Consider the following 14809-nt stretch of genomic DNA (forward strand, 5'->3'; position numbering starts at 1 on the left):
TCCCTATCTAGACTTTCACAGAACCACTGCTGGTTCTCCCTTTTCCACTTACCAGCTCTGATAAACCAGCACAGTGCCCACATTACTAAATCAAAACCATCTCATCAAATCAACTCTGCAACACAGCATGTCACTTGGAAAGCAGTTGTTTTATCTCTAATTAGAAATGGGTGTATTGAAACAAGTTTCAATACACTGCATGTTTTGAAATGAGCAACCCTGGACAAGAGCTAAAACATTCTCACAGCCATTGGCAATGTCTTCAGTAACTCACAGATGAGATGCATGCTTTCAGAAGCCTGGAGAAGGGCAAATATACAGTCCAACAATAAAGAAACATTAAAAGAAAAAAATTACATGGAAATTAGGGCTGGTCTTTTAAGGGATGAAATAATCAAACAAAGCACACCTAAGTGCTCAGAAAATATCAGGGAGATTTTGTGGAAGCAATTACGCATTTTATAGAGTGTATACACTGACTTTAACTGCTTTGTATCAGCACCTCTATTTGCTTTAATCTTTCCCTTGACTTGTGTTTACCTTCCCTTTCAGACTGCTGATAACTGCCCCTGCAGAGGCCTGGAAAGCACACAGAACATTGAGTGCTTCTGTCTAGAAACACCTCAGACAATCAGCCCCTGGAGAACGTGTCCCTTGCTGGTGCTGCCGGGTGACAGTGACGTGTGGCTGGCCCGTCACTTCCTTGACACGCAGCCCAAAACTTCACATTTTCACCAATGTTTCACATTTCCACCAATGTTTCCCACTTTATTAATGCCCAGCTGGATCTGGGTGTGTTATACACGGCCTCGAGCAGGCAGGGAGGGACTGTGGGACACTGACACCTGGAGCTGTCTGACATGGTGTGAAAAATGCCTATTTTATGATTGGCTTTTTGCAAATATTAAAATGAATATTAAATGTGTTGTGTTAGAAAGAGATGCTGTATTAATTCTTTTAAGTAGTGTGCTAAATACAGTTTTAGGTTATAACATAATGTTAAAATAGAAACTATGCTATGTAGGATACTTTTTTTTGTAAAGAAAGGACTTGCAGTGAGATAGCAGCCACAGGACACCTAAATCTTTCAGAGAAAGAGAATTCATTGCTCCATTATCAGGAGAAATGAACTTCGTCCCGCCTCAATCAGGCAGGACAACGCTGTTAGGATTATGAAGAAGTTGAAGATGACCAGACAGAATTCTGTATTTGAATGCAATTTATGCATCATGTATGAGATGTATGAATATGCAACAGGTTATTGTTTTTAAGGGTTAATCCTCTGTTAACGTGGGTCCTTTTTCGGGCTTATGCTGCCCAGAAAAGGCACCCGGATGTCCGTAACTCTTTGTTTCTATTGCCTCATATTGTCCTAATTCAAATTGTCCAGATTATTATTACTCTAATTGTATTACTACTTTTATAACCATTTTATTACTACTAAACTTTTAAAATTTTAAAAATAAGTGATTGGCGTTTTTCACAATGGGACACCCAAAATACAGGGTGAAGCTGTCACCTGAGTTCCCTCTATGATAAATACCTCTGGAGGGTGATTCAACTCATCTGAAAACATGTGTGAGATACTCAGAGTGATTTCTCCAGAGATGTAAGGTAAGCAAAGTATTTCTCCACTTGTATCTCCATTAACCACAGAGTCCAGAGAACGACCTACAAAGATAATTTCCAAATGGCCAGAGGAGCTGAGGCATTTACACACAGCTGCTCTTTCTGCCATCTGACGCACTTCTTGTATAGCGGGTGCAAGGAGGTTCTTACTGCACAGCAAGGCCTACAACGTCCTGCTACAAAAACACATAACCAGCAAACTAATTTTAAGTGTTTATTTATGTATTTATCTGTTGAAACCTCTTAAACCAGCGCTACGCTTTGTGGTAGCCAAAACACGCGTCCCTAACACAGGAGCCAGTCCCATACCATATCAAGATGGCGAGAGAGGCAGGACTACAACTCCCGTCAAGCCGCGCGCCGCTGTGGGCGTCATCCGCGCCATGATGGTTATTGTGCTCCCTGACCGCAAAGCACGATGGGAGTTGTAGGCGGAGGGCCCTGTGGCCACGGCCTGGCGCATGCGCGGCGGCGGCGGACGCGGCGCGTGGCAGGAAGCGGAAGAGGGCGGCAGCGCTCGGAGCCTGACGTGTCCCTCCCGCCGCGGCCGCCGCTCGCTGCTGCTCGGCCGGCGCCGCCATGGGCAGTGAGTACCGGGGATCCGCGTCCCGCCGCTCCCCTTGCGCTCCTGCGTCTCCCCACTGGCCGGGAGAGAGCCGCTCCCGGGGGTGGCAGCTGATGGCGGGGAGGGAACCGGCGCCGTGTGCCCCGTGCCGGGCGCTGCGGCGGGCCCTGCCGGGCTGAGGGTGCCGGGCGCGGTGCCGGAGTGGCGGGGCCGATGTCACCTCGGGTGTGACCCCTCAGGGACAATGTCACAGGAGTTACAGACTGTGCCTGCATCCCGCGGTGATCGATCCGTGCGAACCTGCAGGAAAAGCTGCTTGGGAGGCGTCTTAGTCGATGGCGGTGTTACTGTAGATCTGGGAGAGACCTTGATTTGAATGAAATTGAATTTTGCGGTCCAGTGTAGCTTTTCAGACATAGTCGTTTGAAATTAAGAAAATATCTTCTGCGGACTGGGCTTAGGTTGCCGCTGAAGTTGCAGCCTTCCATGGAAAGGTGGAAAGGCAGCAGTAGTTTCAGTTCTGCACTGTAGTACGCTTCTTAGTTCAAATCAGTCCAAAATAAGGGTGCAACCTTACCTTTGCCCTCGCAGATTTAGAATTAACTCCTCAAATTCAGAGCTCTCTGCTTATGGGAGACCTTGTGACTTTGCAAATCCCCTCTTCACTTAATGCTTATTTTAAGACAGACTTCTGATCTAAGGATGTGTCTTTTTGCCTAGGAGGGGATCATGGCATGAGATGTTCTGTAGACTAACTTAAATTGATGTTTCTTAATTGCATGGGTAGGAGCTGTTAAGCTGTATGGCCCAAAAGTTCTTAAACTGTATGGCTCAAAAGTAATATATATATAATACCCAAGGCACTTTTTTCTCTGATATCTGCTTGAGCAGAAGCTGCCATGAAGTAAAAGTTCAAGGGTGTTGATGAACTCATGTAAAGCAATTACAAAGGTTTTCTGGTGCTGTCAGCCTACTTGGTGAAATGGAAAACACTTGACTTTCTTTAATTCTGTTCCTAGTCCATACTGTACTTAAAACGTGTTAGCTGAATCTCTGTGTAATTAGAACAGATAGGAATTTAATAACACAAAAAATACACCCTGCTCCAAACTAACCAACCAAAATTTCCCCAGAATTGGGACTTTTATTATATAGAGTACATGTTCAAATTCAATTCAGCTTGAGCTTTTTTAGTGTTCATTGTGTCTGTGTGCTCACTTTGTCTTTTAACTTATTTCTGTACAGTAAAATTCCTTGAAGTGATCAAGCCCTTCTGTGTTATCTTGCCTGAAATTCAAAAGCCAGAACGGAAGGTAGGTTAATAAAACTTACTTCCTAGGTTTGTATTTGTGCACTATAAAATCAGAGTTTGCATTTGTAGGATTTGGGGTTTCTTCCCTGAGGGGAGAATGGCAGATTTAGGTACAGCTGTTTTTAGTGGAGTGCATGTGGGGTGCATCTCATGTGGATGTGGTTGTACAAGAATGAATGGGGTTTGGCAGATTTGTTTATGTCACAGCAGTGCATGGTGAGATGTTGAAGGCAGTACACATTGAAGTGTAAACTAGAGTAAATTACAGCCACAACTTTAAAATCTCTGCTTCATAAGCTCTAATCTAAGATTATTTGCTGAGATAAGCTGCTCCCTATTACTGTTTTTTTCTCATCATAAGCTCTTACTCATGAAAATGTAAGATTCATTTCTGTGGAAGTACTAGAATTACCTTGCATTGACATAAGCTTGTTTATTTGGGTTAAATTTTGAATAAAGCTTTGTAGCTTTCCTTGGTCTTATGTGGGATGAAAGGGATGAACAGTATGTTGTTTTCTTTTGGGTATTCTGTACTTTGTACCTCCACAAGAAAATCAAATGTGCAGCTGTGAAAGTTTACTTGATGTACTAGATCTTATTATCTTGACAGCTTAATAATCTGTTGTTGATTTTTGGTTTTGTGTTTTTCCCTTTAGATTCAGTTTAAGGAAAAGGTACTATGGACAGCTATCACACTCTTCATCTTCTTAGTATGCTGCCAGGTATGTTTCCTTCCCTTTTTAAGGAAGAGCTGAAATGTTTCAAGCATGCTATGAGGTCTCTAATTTAATCTCTTGGTTGGAAATGCAGATTCCCTTGTTTGGCATTATGTCATCAGACTCTGCAGATCCTTTCTACTGGATGAGAGTGATTTTGGCATCCAATAGAGGTATGGTCAGACTTCCAGGAGGGCATGTTTTTATCTTGAATCAAAATGGTTTTGGACTTGCATTCTGCTCCATGGTAATGAATATAAAAACTGGAGAGTGAAAAGTAATTTTTCTGTATTATTTAAAGTGATAAATCAGTGTGGCATTGGGAAAGGCACGTTCTGGACAAAATGAGTTTATGGCTGACTGTGTGCAGTCTATTATATGTACAAAAATTGAGCTTTTTATTTTGGAGGGAAATGGTTAGGAAAGAGACAGTTCCTAATTATCCGCATTGCTGCTGTTGCAATCTTCAAGATTTGTGATTTGTGTTTCAAAATCATTTGGGTTTCCTTGAGTGTTGTGGTTTCCTGGATGACTTGTTTGACTCTGTCACACAGAAGATTGAATTGCACAGTAGTTTATGTAAATTTCAGTTTCTTGTAGAGGCTTTCTAATGCATGTGTGAAGGTTAAAATTCATGATAGCTTCCCCAAGAAACAGAAATTTATATAAACTTTCTAATGCAGCTATAAATTAAGAATGGTGACAGTTTCCTGAATGCTCTTTATCATTCTATATCATTTGAGCTATCAGTTTACATCCTACTTTGTTTTATATAGAGTAAATATATTCTTGACAGAGCACAGTATTTTTTCAGTGAGCACAGTATTTTTGAGGTACTGAGGAGTACTACATGTCAAACTGACTTGTAACAAACTTTTGTTATCATTGATAACAAAATCCAAACCACAGTACTCTACCAGCTACTACAAGAAAATTAACTCTTATCTCAGCTGAAACAAAGATTCTGTACAAAAAAGTGATTTCTGTTTTTCTAATTTTTACATTTACGGAGATTTGGAGTTTTAGATATTGTCCATTGTGATGTAAAGGTTGATAAAAACTAACTTTGAACTTCGCTGTTCTTCCTGTGTCTGGCAGGAACATTGATGGAGCTGGGCATTTCACCCATTGTCACCTCAGGGCTCATCATGCAGCTCTTGGCAGGTGCTAAGATAATTGAGGTTGGTGACACCCCAAAGGACAGGGCTCTCTTCAATGGAGCCCAGAAATGTGAGTAACAGCTCATGTTGGGCACTGGTGCTTTAGAGTATCTCACCCTGACAGTGGAAAGTGAATTTACCAAGGGATGAGTGGTGCAGTTGGACTTGTGGGTTTGTGTCATTTTCTGCTGCAGACACCTGCATTTCATCAGCGTCCTACTGACAGCTCTCTGCCTTGTTGGCTGTTAAACTTCAGAAAGGTATGAAAAGGAAAAGAGTCAGTGCCATTGGCATTGCTGCTGTAATCTTCCCAGATAAGTGAGGCAGTGTAGAGACTGTGGAGACTCACCTTTTGAATTGTGATGGTCAGTGTTAATCTGAGTATTTCATGGTGATTAAGATGTTGGTTGTAGCTGTTTATACCTTGCAGCTCCAGGCATGGATCTTTCTCATCAATAAGGGTCAGTTCATAATGACCTCCAGAAAAAATTGGGTGTTTTGTAGCTATTTGGTGCTGTACATTATTTGCTGCTATGTGTACTGGAAAAAATCATAAATTGCTGCAGTAATATCTTAACACCCTCAGAGTTTTCAGTATCTAAAGCAGCCTTTAGTAACCAATCCCATTTGCTTCTAAGTGCATTTGAACTATCTGTGTGTATTTCTGTTTTCAGTGCCAGATTTCAGACAACAAGGTTAACTTGCTCTTGAATTTAAACTCCATGTGACTTAGGTATTCCTTCCCAAATGTTGTGGTTTAACCCTATCTGGCAACTTAAGTATCACATGGGACACTTGCTCACTCTCCTGTGGGAGGAGAATAAGAAAAATAATAATAAACCTCGTGGGTTAAGAACAGTTCCATAACTGATACAAAGTATAATATAATAACAATAACAGCAACTGTAACAAAAAGGAGAAAGAGAAGTAAAACCTTAGAGAAACAAGTGATGCCCAATGCAATGCTCACCACCTGCTGGATGCCCAGGCAGTTCCTGAGCAGAGATCAGCCCCTCCTGGCCAGCCCTCCCTGCTGAGCCTGACATTCCAGGGTGTGGAATATCCCTGTGGCCACTTAGGGTCAGCTGTCCTGCTCATGCTCCCTGCCAGCTTCTTGTGCACCTGCTGGCTGGCAGAGCAGGAGACACTGAGAAGTCCTTGACTTGGGGCAAGCACTGCTGAGCAACAACTAAAACAGCAGCACATCAGCCTCTCATGGATTATTCTCATGGAAAATCCAAACCACAGTACTCTCCAGCTACTACAAGAAAATTAACTCTATCTCAGCTGAAACCAAGATTCTGTACAAAAAAGTGATTTCTGTTTCTCTAATTGCTCACTGACATAAGGATCCAGGACAAATACATACTTGTTCTTTTTATTCTGTAGTGTTTGGAATGATCATTACCATTGGACAGTCCATTGTGTATGTAATGACTGGAATGTATGGAGACCCATCTGAGATGGGTGCTGGTATCTGCTTGCTTATCACAATCCAGGTAATTTCTAATCTTCTCTACTTACTCTTTCTCTGAAAGGGTCAAAAAATCAGCCTTATGTACAGGCTATCCCTCACGCAGAGCAAAAAGGCCCAGGTGTACTTGCTTCTTCACATATAGCCTAATCTTTTAATACACATTTTTCTAACAAAATGAAAAAGACATGGAACTAATGCTGTATTTCATTTTTTGCTGTAGCTTTTTGTTGCTGGTTTGATAGTTCTGCTCTTGGATGAGCTGCTCCAGAAAGGATATGGTCTTGGTTCTGGCATCTCTCTCTTCATTGCCACCAATATCTGTGAGACCATTGTGTGGAAAGCATTCAGCCCCACCACAGTGAACACTGGGCGAGGTAATATGGCACAGTCTGTTTTCTTTACCAATAGTTTGTACAAAAAGGGAACATCTTTTTTCTTTTTTCCTTTTTTTTAATGTTAACTTAATGCCAAATACTGTTGCTGCCATCTTGACTGTGTAGTGAATCTTGCTAATGCAGCAGCTGCTGCTCTGCAAAGTGCAGGCACAAAGATATTTTTTCTCAATTTGTAGTATTTCACAGGATATTTACTGAACTTGAGTTTCTTACAGTGCCTTCATTAGAAATCAGCTGTAGTGGACTGCCATTGTATTATGGCTGCTGTCCAACATACTGACCAAATATTAGCTGTTTCTTTCTGCTCCTTGCTTTTTGTACACTTTGCTCTAAAGATCTTATTCTCCAAACTCCACTGGAGATGATCCTGTTTGCTGCTGTATAGTAGAAAACTGAGGTGAGGTTATGCCATTTGGTGTAATCCAAACAATAGCTTGTGTCTTACCACAACTGACACTAGAAAGCCTTATGCTTCCCTGTAAGTTTACTCTTTTTTTTGATCAGGAGGAGGAAAGAAAGAACTTGGTGCTTGTCAATGTTTCTAGAGACCAATAGAGTTATCCTGTGCTGGGTTATGATTTAGTTTCTAGGCCAGTACAAGGTGATTTAAAAAAAAATCTTGGAAATAACATAGCTGATATGAAGGTTGACAATATAAAAGTCTGAGAACATGCTCAAGATGCAAAAGACTCAGAGCAATCCTATTCTGTACTTCAGAAGTGTGCTTAATGGGACAAAACACTGAAACTTGGAGATAATCACAGCTCACCTAAGTTTTTCTTTTCCTTTCCAAGGCATGGAATTTGAGGGAGCCATCATTGCTCTGTTCCACCTTCTGGCTACTCGCACAGACAAAGTCCGAGCTCTTCGTGAGGCCTTTTACCGTCAGAACCTCCCCAACCTCATGAATCTGATTGCCACCATCTTTGTCTTTGCAATTGTCATTTACTTCCAGGTCGGTTGGAATAATGGGGGTTGTAAAACTGTATGGACTGTGGGTCTGAAATTTGCTTCCTTCTACAAGACATTATATATTTACAAGGCTCATTTCTGTACATGCAGCATCTGGATGTTCATTATACACTGTCTTCTCTTAATCAGTTTCTACACTTACCATAGTCTCACAGAAGGCTGGAGACTTAGTTTGGTCTCTGAAAAAAGAAACAAAAAACCAAATGAAAATACCCCAGATGCATGTGCACATGTGATACTGTCTAACCCAAATGCTATTGCTTTTTACTGGGAAACACTTTGAAGTTTTTAGGCCTGTTTGTTGCTGGAGAATATAGGAAGTTGTAATGTTTCTTTTCCTGGATGCTTTGTTCAGTCTTCTTGAAACTTCAGATTTCTTCTGGTCTGAATCTTTCATACCTTCTTGTGTGTGGCTGTGTGTTTAGACAACCATGCAGTTTTGCAGTTTTTGGGTTCACATCAGATGTAATTGGGGACTTTCTTTTGAAAACTTTTCAGGGCTTCAGAGTGGATCTTCCTATCAAATCTGCTCGCTATCGAGGCCAGTACAACACCTACCCCATCAAGTTGTTCTACACTTCCAACATTCCCATTATTCTCCAGTCTGCCCTGGTGTCCAACCTGTATGTCATCTCCCAGATGCTTTCTGCCCGCTTCAGTGGCAACCTGCTGGTCAGCCTGCTGGGCACCTGGTCTGTGAGTATTCCTTCTCATCTTGCATACATCTTTACAAGGGCACCATTGAAATGTGGGCTTGAAGAGATGGTCTCCCAATATGAAGACACACTTTGATGATTGACTTTTTCAGTCATACACACTGAAACTCCTGAATTAGTAATTAGTTTGAATTAATGGTAGCATAGAAGGCTTGCTGTGATGAATATAAATTTGTGTCCTGCTGCAGTAGTAATGATGCAAAGTGATGCAAAGGTGATACAAACTTTTCTAAGACTTGGCTTAATGGCTAAGAAATAGTGAGAAGATTGGTGACTGACTGCTTGCTTTCTTCCTCCAGGACACATCATCTGGAGGCCCTGCTCGTGCTTATCCAGTTGGTGGACTCTGTTACTACCTGTCACCTCCAGAGTCCTTCTCTTCAGTGTTGGAAGACCCTGTACATGCAGTTGTTTATATTGTATTTATGTTGGGCTCCTGTGCTTTCTTCTCTAAGACATGGATTGAAGTCTCTGGCTCCTCTGCCAAAGATGTAAGTTTAAAATGACAAATTATGTGAGCTTACATGATGAAAACAGATGGGCAGTTGTAAGAATAAGACTGACTTTCTTCTGAAAAGCTGTTCTGCTGGCAATATTGTTGGTAATTTCATTATTTGTGTAAACAGGGACTGTATCTTTTTTTAATTGAGAAAGATTAAGACAGAATGGAGGTCTTTTTTTTCCTGTTTACAGCTTTTTCAAAACAACATCAAAACATGAATTGCTTTAATTGGAATTAGGCAATTTAGAACATAAAAACATGATCAGTGGGAGAGCAGGAAAGGTAGCAGGAGAGGTGGAAACTCTTTCAGTGCCACATGACAGGTGCACTGTGTGCAAGGCAGGTGCCACTTAAAAACTTGCAGGTAAAACACAGCCATTCCTGACACAGAGTTCTGAGCTTCCTTTATGGAAAAGTTAATTATCGGTTGTTATTTTTAACTAGAGAGCACTGACAATGGAGAATATAATGCAGTGCATTGGTGTACCTGAGGCTAGCTTCTCAAAATTTCCATTTGCTACAGGATATTTAACATTCAGGAGCTACATCACCCTGAAATTGGAGTTGGAAAATAAAATGGAAAATAGCTGTCATTGTGGTAGATTTGTATTGTGGGTAGGAGGTGAAGTTTGGCAGCCATGTGGAATGGTTTAATCCATTCTTTTACAAATAAGTAATTGCACAGTTACTGTAACAGTGTGAGCACTCTCTTGTTTTGCATCTTGCTGATTCTCAGGCATGCAGGGAGGCACTCACAGCCATGTCCAGTCAGGTTTTTATTTCAGACTGAACCAGTCCAGTATTCAGAGTAGACAGTTTTTAACACTTTAATACTTTTTCCTGATACTAAATAAAATAATTTTAGATTCAAATGCAAAAAAGTCAGAAATAAAAGTTGATAAATCATTGCTTAAGTTTCCACTGTGTAGTGGAAAACTGGCAGCTTACTCATCTCAAAGTGTGTTTTCTCCGTGCATGGAGTCACCTTCATGTTCCCCTGCTAGAGTTTGTTACCCACAGTTGTTAGTGAAGTGTTTGCAGGGCTCTGCTGTAACCCTGTGCAACTGCAGAAATCCAGTTTAAGAATAGTGTTCCAAGAAGGGATTCTAAGTCCAGTTTCTAGTGTGGCTCCACAAATAAATAGTTGACTCAACTGAATGCAGGAAACTGAAATGGAATAAACACTTCAAGGAATGATTTTGCAACATCTGTAAAACCCTCATCAGGTGAAAGGTAGATGGAAAAAGATGGATTGAATTATGTGTATGAGAGCCTACCAGTATCCAAATTTTCCTTTTTTCAGTAGGACTAGAATCATCCAGAAAGCTTTTTATAATTGACAGGTAGAAAAGTGCCTGTGACTGTAATTTATCTGAAGTTAAAATAATGGATGTTTTGAACTCTGATGAATAATGTAAAACACAATCCAAAACACAAAACAATACAAAAAACACCCAACCCCACCACCATTTATTTCTGTTTTCCCACAGTACTACATTGCATGGCCTTGGGAAATCACAGTAAATTTACTTACTCTATTCCTTGATTCAATACAGGTTGCCAAGCAATTGAAAGAACAGCAAATGGTAATGCGAGGGCACAGGGAAACTTCAATGGTACATGAACTCAACAGGTGAGCTGCAGATTCACTGGCTGTTCATGCAAGGTGTTATGGGCAAACAAAGGGCAAAGTTTGCTTTGACTTGCATTTTCTAGATCCTAGAACACAGATATTATTTCAGCTTCGATGTCACATGCATATGACATAGAACTTCATCTCATTAAGGGAAGACTTGTACAGTACAGCTTATTTTTGCCTTGCATTTAAAGAATTTGCCTCAAATTTTGAACCTTTTATTTTCCTGGTTTTTTATTTTTTTTTAATTTATGTACTCTACTCAGGGTAGCTAATAATGAGCATTTCAGTGTACTTTACTACTTCAAGCTGACCCAGAAATATTTTCTTACTGTAATTTTTCTTGTGTTATTAGTCTTGAGAGCTGTTTTCATGCAGACCTTGCTTCTAAAACAAGTAGTTACTTAAATTTCCTAGGTGCAGAGGTGGGCAGGGGTTGATGTCTTTAGGTTTTCAGATTTCAGGGCAGGACCTATGTACCCTTTGTGGTACCAAAGGTACCCTTTGTTATGGTAATGTTATTGTAACTTTGGATTTCAGTCACCTACAGATGATTTGAAGAGCCAGTAGCCATGAGTTTAATATTTGTGCATAATTGCATGGTGGACTGTAGTACCTTCTCCTCTTAGTGTAGCATTTTTTTCTTCTCCAGTCAGGTTGAGCATTTTATATTCTTATCCAGATTGCAGATCCACAAGGGAAGAGAGTATTCTGCCACTGACTTTTTTGTTACTATCTAAGCAAACTCTAATGCCCCTTTCCTATTCTCATTCATGTTTTCCAGGTACATCCCTACAGCTGCTGCCTTTGGTGGGCTCTGCATTGGTGCCCTCTCTGTGCTGGCAGACTTCCTGGGGGCAATTGGCTCTGGAACTGGAATTCTGCTCGCTGTCACCATCATTTATCAGTACTTTGAAATTTTTGTAAAGGAACAGAGTGAAGTTGGCAGTATGGGAGCTCTTCTTTTCTAAACCTAGTTTCTCATGGACCCAGGAAAGAGAGGAGGGACATTCTCAAAGTGTAGCCAGTCAGGAAAAAAGAAGTACCATAAACTTGATAGTGTCATTCTATAGAAACGCATATTTTAATAATGTTTCCAAAGCACATTCCCTTATGTTCAAACTTTTCTAGCATACTCTTTGCATTTTATAAATTGATGAGGAAGATGTGCAAAAAAATTTTTTAAGAAAATTGTTTTTTAATTATGTGTTAGGAGAGTCAGTTTTCTGACTTGGATTTAGTTCAATGACTCCTAAAAATTTTTTGAGCCCCTTTCACATTTAGTAACCTGAAGCCTTTACAGGTTTTAATTAATGTTTGTTAAATGAATTTTTGGAAGGGATTTTTTTTCCATTTAACTTGTTTTTGCAGCTCCTTTGCAGTAATGGTGAAAAAAAATCTCTCCATCTGACACTCAAGTTCCATAATTACAGTTGTAAGCACAAATGGTGTTTCATGTGTTAGGGGTTTCTTTTTTCAGTATGGCAGATTTGAAAGGCAGTTGTTTCTTTTTACTATGATACAATATCTATAATTCCAAATGTTTTGTCGTGTAATTACTACACTAGACTTTGTCAGCTGTTGAGTATTGGCTTGAGACTGTTTTCAAGTTTCTGTGTAAGAAAGGAATGTGTCCTTTCCCACCACCTCTCCTCCACAAGCAGAAAACTCAGGTAAATCTAGATTCTGCCAGAACCTGTGCCTAAGAGTTGCTACTTTGAAACTTGGTTAAACCAACTTTGTAAAGCCTTCTAATTAGTCTTTATTGCCATTAGTGGCTGTGCTTCTAGTTTTCATGTCAGCTGAAAGGAATGAGTGTTATGGCTGCTTAGATGCAAATCTGCTTGTGCTCTTTGCTAGAGTGAAGTTTCTCTCCCTGATAATGAATTCTGGTCTCATAGCAATCAGGATGTTATCTGATTACTCATATCTAGTGAATTTTGAGTCTCATTACCACAAAAGAGGGGAAAGAATGGATGCTACTTGTCTGCTTTTGTAGATCTAGATAGGAAACCCTTGTCAGATAACTCCACTAAGGGGCTTATGTAGAAGGCTTTTCCATCCTATAATCTCATTGGATTTGAGTGGTACATAGGAAAATACACTTTCAGAAGGTATTGGGATTCCTTTTTTGAAGATCACACCTTCAAAATGGAGAGTTTACAGTTAAAACTGTAATGGACCAGAATAAAACTTAATTTTCCATTTTAATTTCGGTTGTCAGTGCTAATCAGGTGCCTAGGACCAAATGCAAATATTTGTGTATGAGTCTTGTAAATGCACTTCTCCTCAATCAGTATTGGACAACATGGGAACCAGAAGGAGGAGTTGTGGCTGCTGGAACTTTTCTTTACACTGCATCAACATGCATTTGTGCATGTTGGGCAGACAGTCTGTGAGTCACTGTTCCTGCTGGAGTGGTGGGACTCTGTTACACACCCAAGGAGCACAGATGACATCCAGAAACCCTTGTTAATACCCTGAACTCAGATACCAAACACGTGGGAAATCTGCAGATGTGAAATGAGATGCACCTATGAATGAAAGCCAAATGCCCGGGATGAGGATCACGATTGGAAAAGGAATAAAAGAATTGGGATGAAGTATCCATGAAATGATCACTGTCAGCCATTCACTATGATGTCACACTACATTGAATAATTTTTGTGGGTTTTATGAAGTATTAATGCACCACAACACAACTGTGATGTGAAATGGGGACAGTGAAAAAGTGGCATTAAAAGGAAAGAGTTCTGATACAATTCTGCTTTGGGGATTCTGTTGTTTTTCCAGGAAACCCAATACAAACTATTTTAATATAAAAATACTCCACTTCTGTGCATGCTGCTCTGGCTGGGCTGGAGCTGTACTTGTATTTTTGGTCATATCTGTTTGAACTGGTTGCAGTTTAGACCATTTGCTCTATGGTATCTAAGCAGCACTTGTTCTGTGCATCTGTATTTTTGTGGTCTAATGGTGAATCTTTGTTATCAAACACCTGTGTCCTCAAAGCAGAACCTGCTGGCCATACAATGGATGTTCACAAAAAGAAATAATGCCTATAAAATCTGCTTTATAATGAAATAAAGTACATCTTTGGAGCTAGTGCTTGACTTTTGGTGCTTGGATACTGTTAAAATTAACACTTGTGGAGTAAGGTTACCCACCTATGACACTGAGATACTGGTACCCTCAAAACACCTGATCAGAGTGTCAGTGTGAAATGAAGACAATTTGTATTTGCTCCAAGGGCTCTCAGTAGTGGGTTGCCAAAATTACTGGATCTTGACCATTCCTTTGGGCTTTTTTTTTTTTGAGTTGCTATTTTAAAGGCACTGCACAAGTAAATAGAAGGTGAGTGGGGTAATGATGCATTACTTTAACAAAAACTATTTCCATTAGAGATACAATGCCAGTCATTTTGTAGTGTGATAAGACAAGAAAACTTAAAGCTGATGATATTCCCAATATTGTTTTGCCTTTTGAGCTTTTAAACTTAGAGTAAGGGAAAATTTTGCCTTCCTCCTGAATAGATATATCCCAGTACTTGAAAGCAAATTTACCCAAAATACTGTTACTGGGTGCAGGAAGTTCAGCCATGATTTTGGTCGTGTTTGAAGTCACTCTAAAAAGCAGCCTGATTTCTCCCTTGCTGTTTTATTTTCCATCAGGAGACTTGCACTGATGACTGTGGTTGCTGTGGGAATGTTATGTCATCACACATATGAT

General features: G+C 40.3%; 1 protein-coding gene across 1 annotated transcript; it reads left to right on the plus strand.

Annotated features, from left to right (window-relative positions):
* The first annotated feature begins 2134 nt into the window (after nucleotides 1-2134).
* Nucleotides 2135-14186, plus strand: SEC61A1 (SEC61 translocon subunit alpha 1). Its single transcript, XM_054281104.1, has 12 exons — nucleotides 2135-2215; nucleotides 3440-3507; nucleotides 4163-4228; nucleotides 4317-4395; nucleotides 5321-5452; nucleotides 6772-6881; nucleotides 7080-7233; nucleotides 8049-8209; nucleotides 8725-8922; nucleotides 9242-9433; nucleotides 11001-11077; nucleotides 11865-14186. The coding sequence occupies exons 1-12, from the start codon at nucleotides 2209-2211 to the stop codon at nucleotides 12049-12051; spliced, it is 1431 nt and encodes a 476-aa protein (XP_054137079.1). The 5' UTR covers nucleotides 2135-2208; the 3' UTR covers nucleotides 12052-14186.
* Nucleotides 14187-14809: the final 623 nt, after the last annotated feature.

This window comes from Melozone crissalis, unplaced genomic scaffold (genome assembly GCF_028551555.1).
Source record: "Melozone crissalis strain CALT ecotype California unplaced genomic scaffold, PUWL_Pcris_2 ptg000029l_1, whole genome shotgun sequence".
NCBI lineage: Eukaryota > Metazoa > Chordata > Aves > Passeriformes > Passerellidae > Melozone > Melozone crissalis.

Bases quoted from the DNA above. Each gene is read 5' to 3' on its own strand.
- SEC61A1 (XM_054281104.1), top strand. The intron at 5,453-6,771 runs GTGAGTAACAGC...TTTATTCTGTAG, and splicing joins CTTCAATGGAGCCCAGAAAT to TGTTTGGAATGATCATTACC. The intron at 11,078-11,864 runs GTGAGCTGCAGA...CATGTTTTCCAG, and splicing joins ATGGTACATGAACTCAACAG to GTACATCCCTACAGCTGCTG.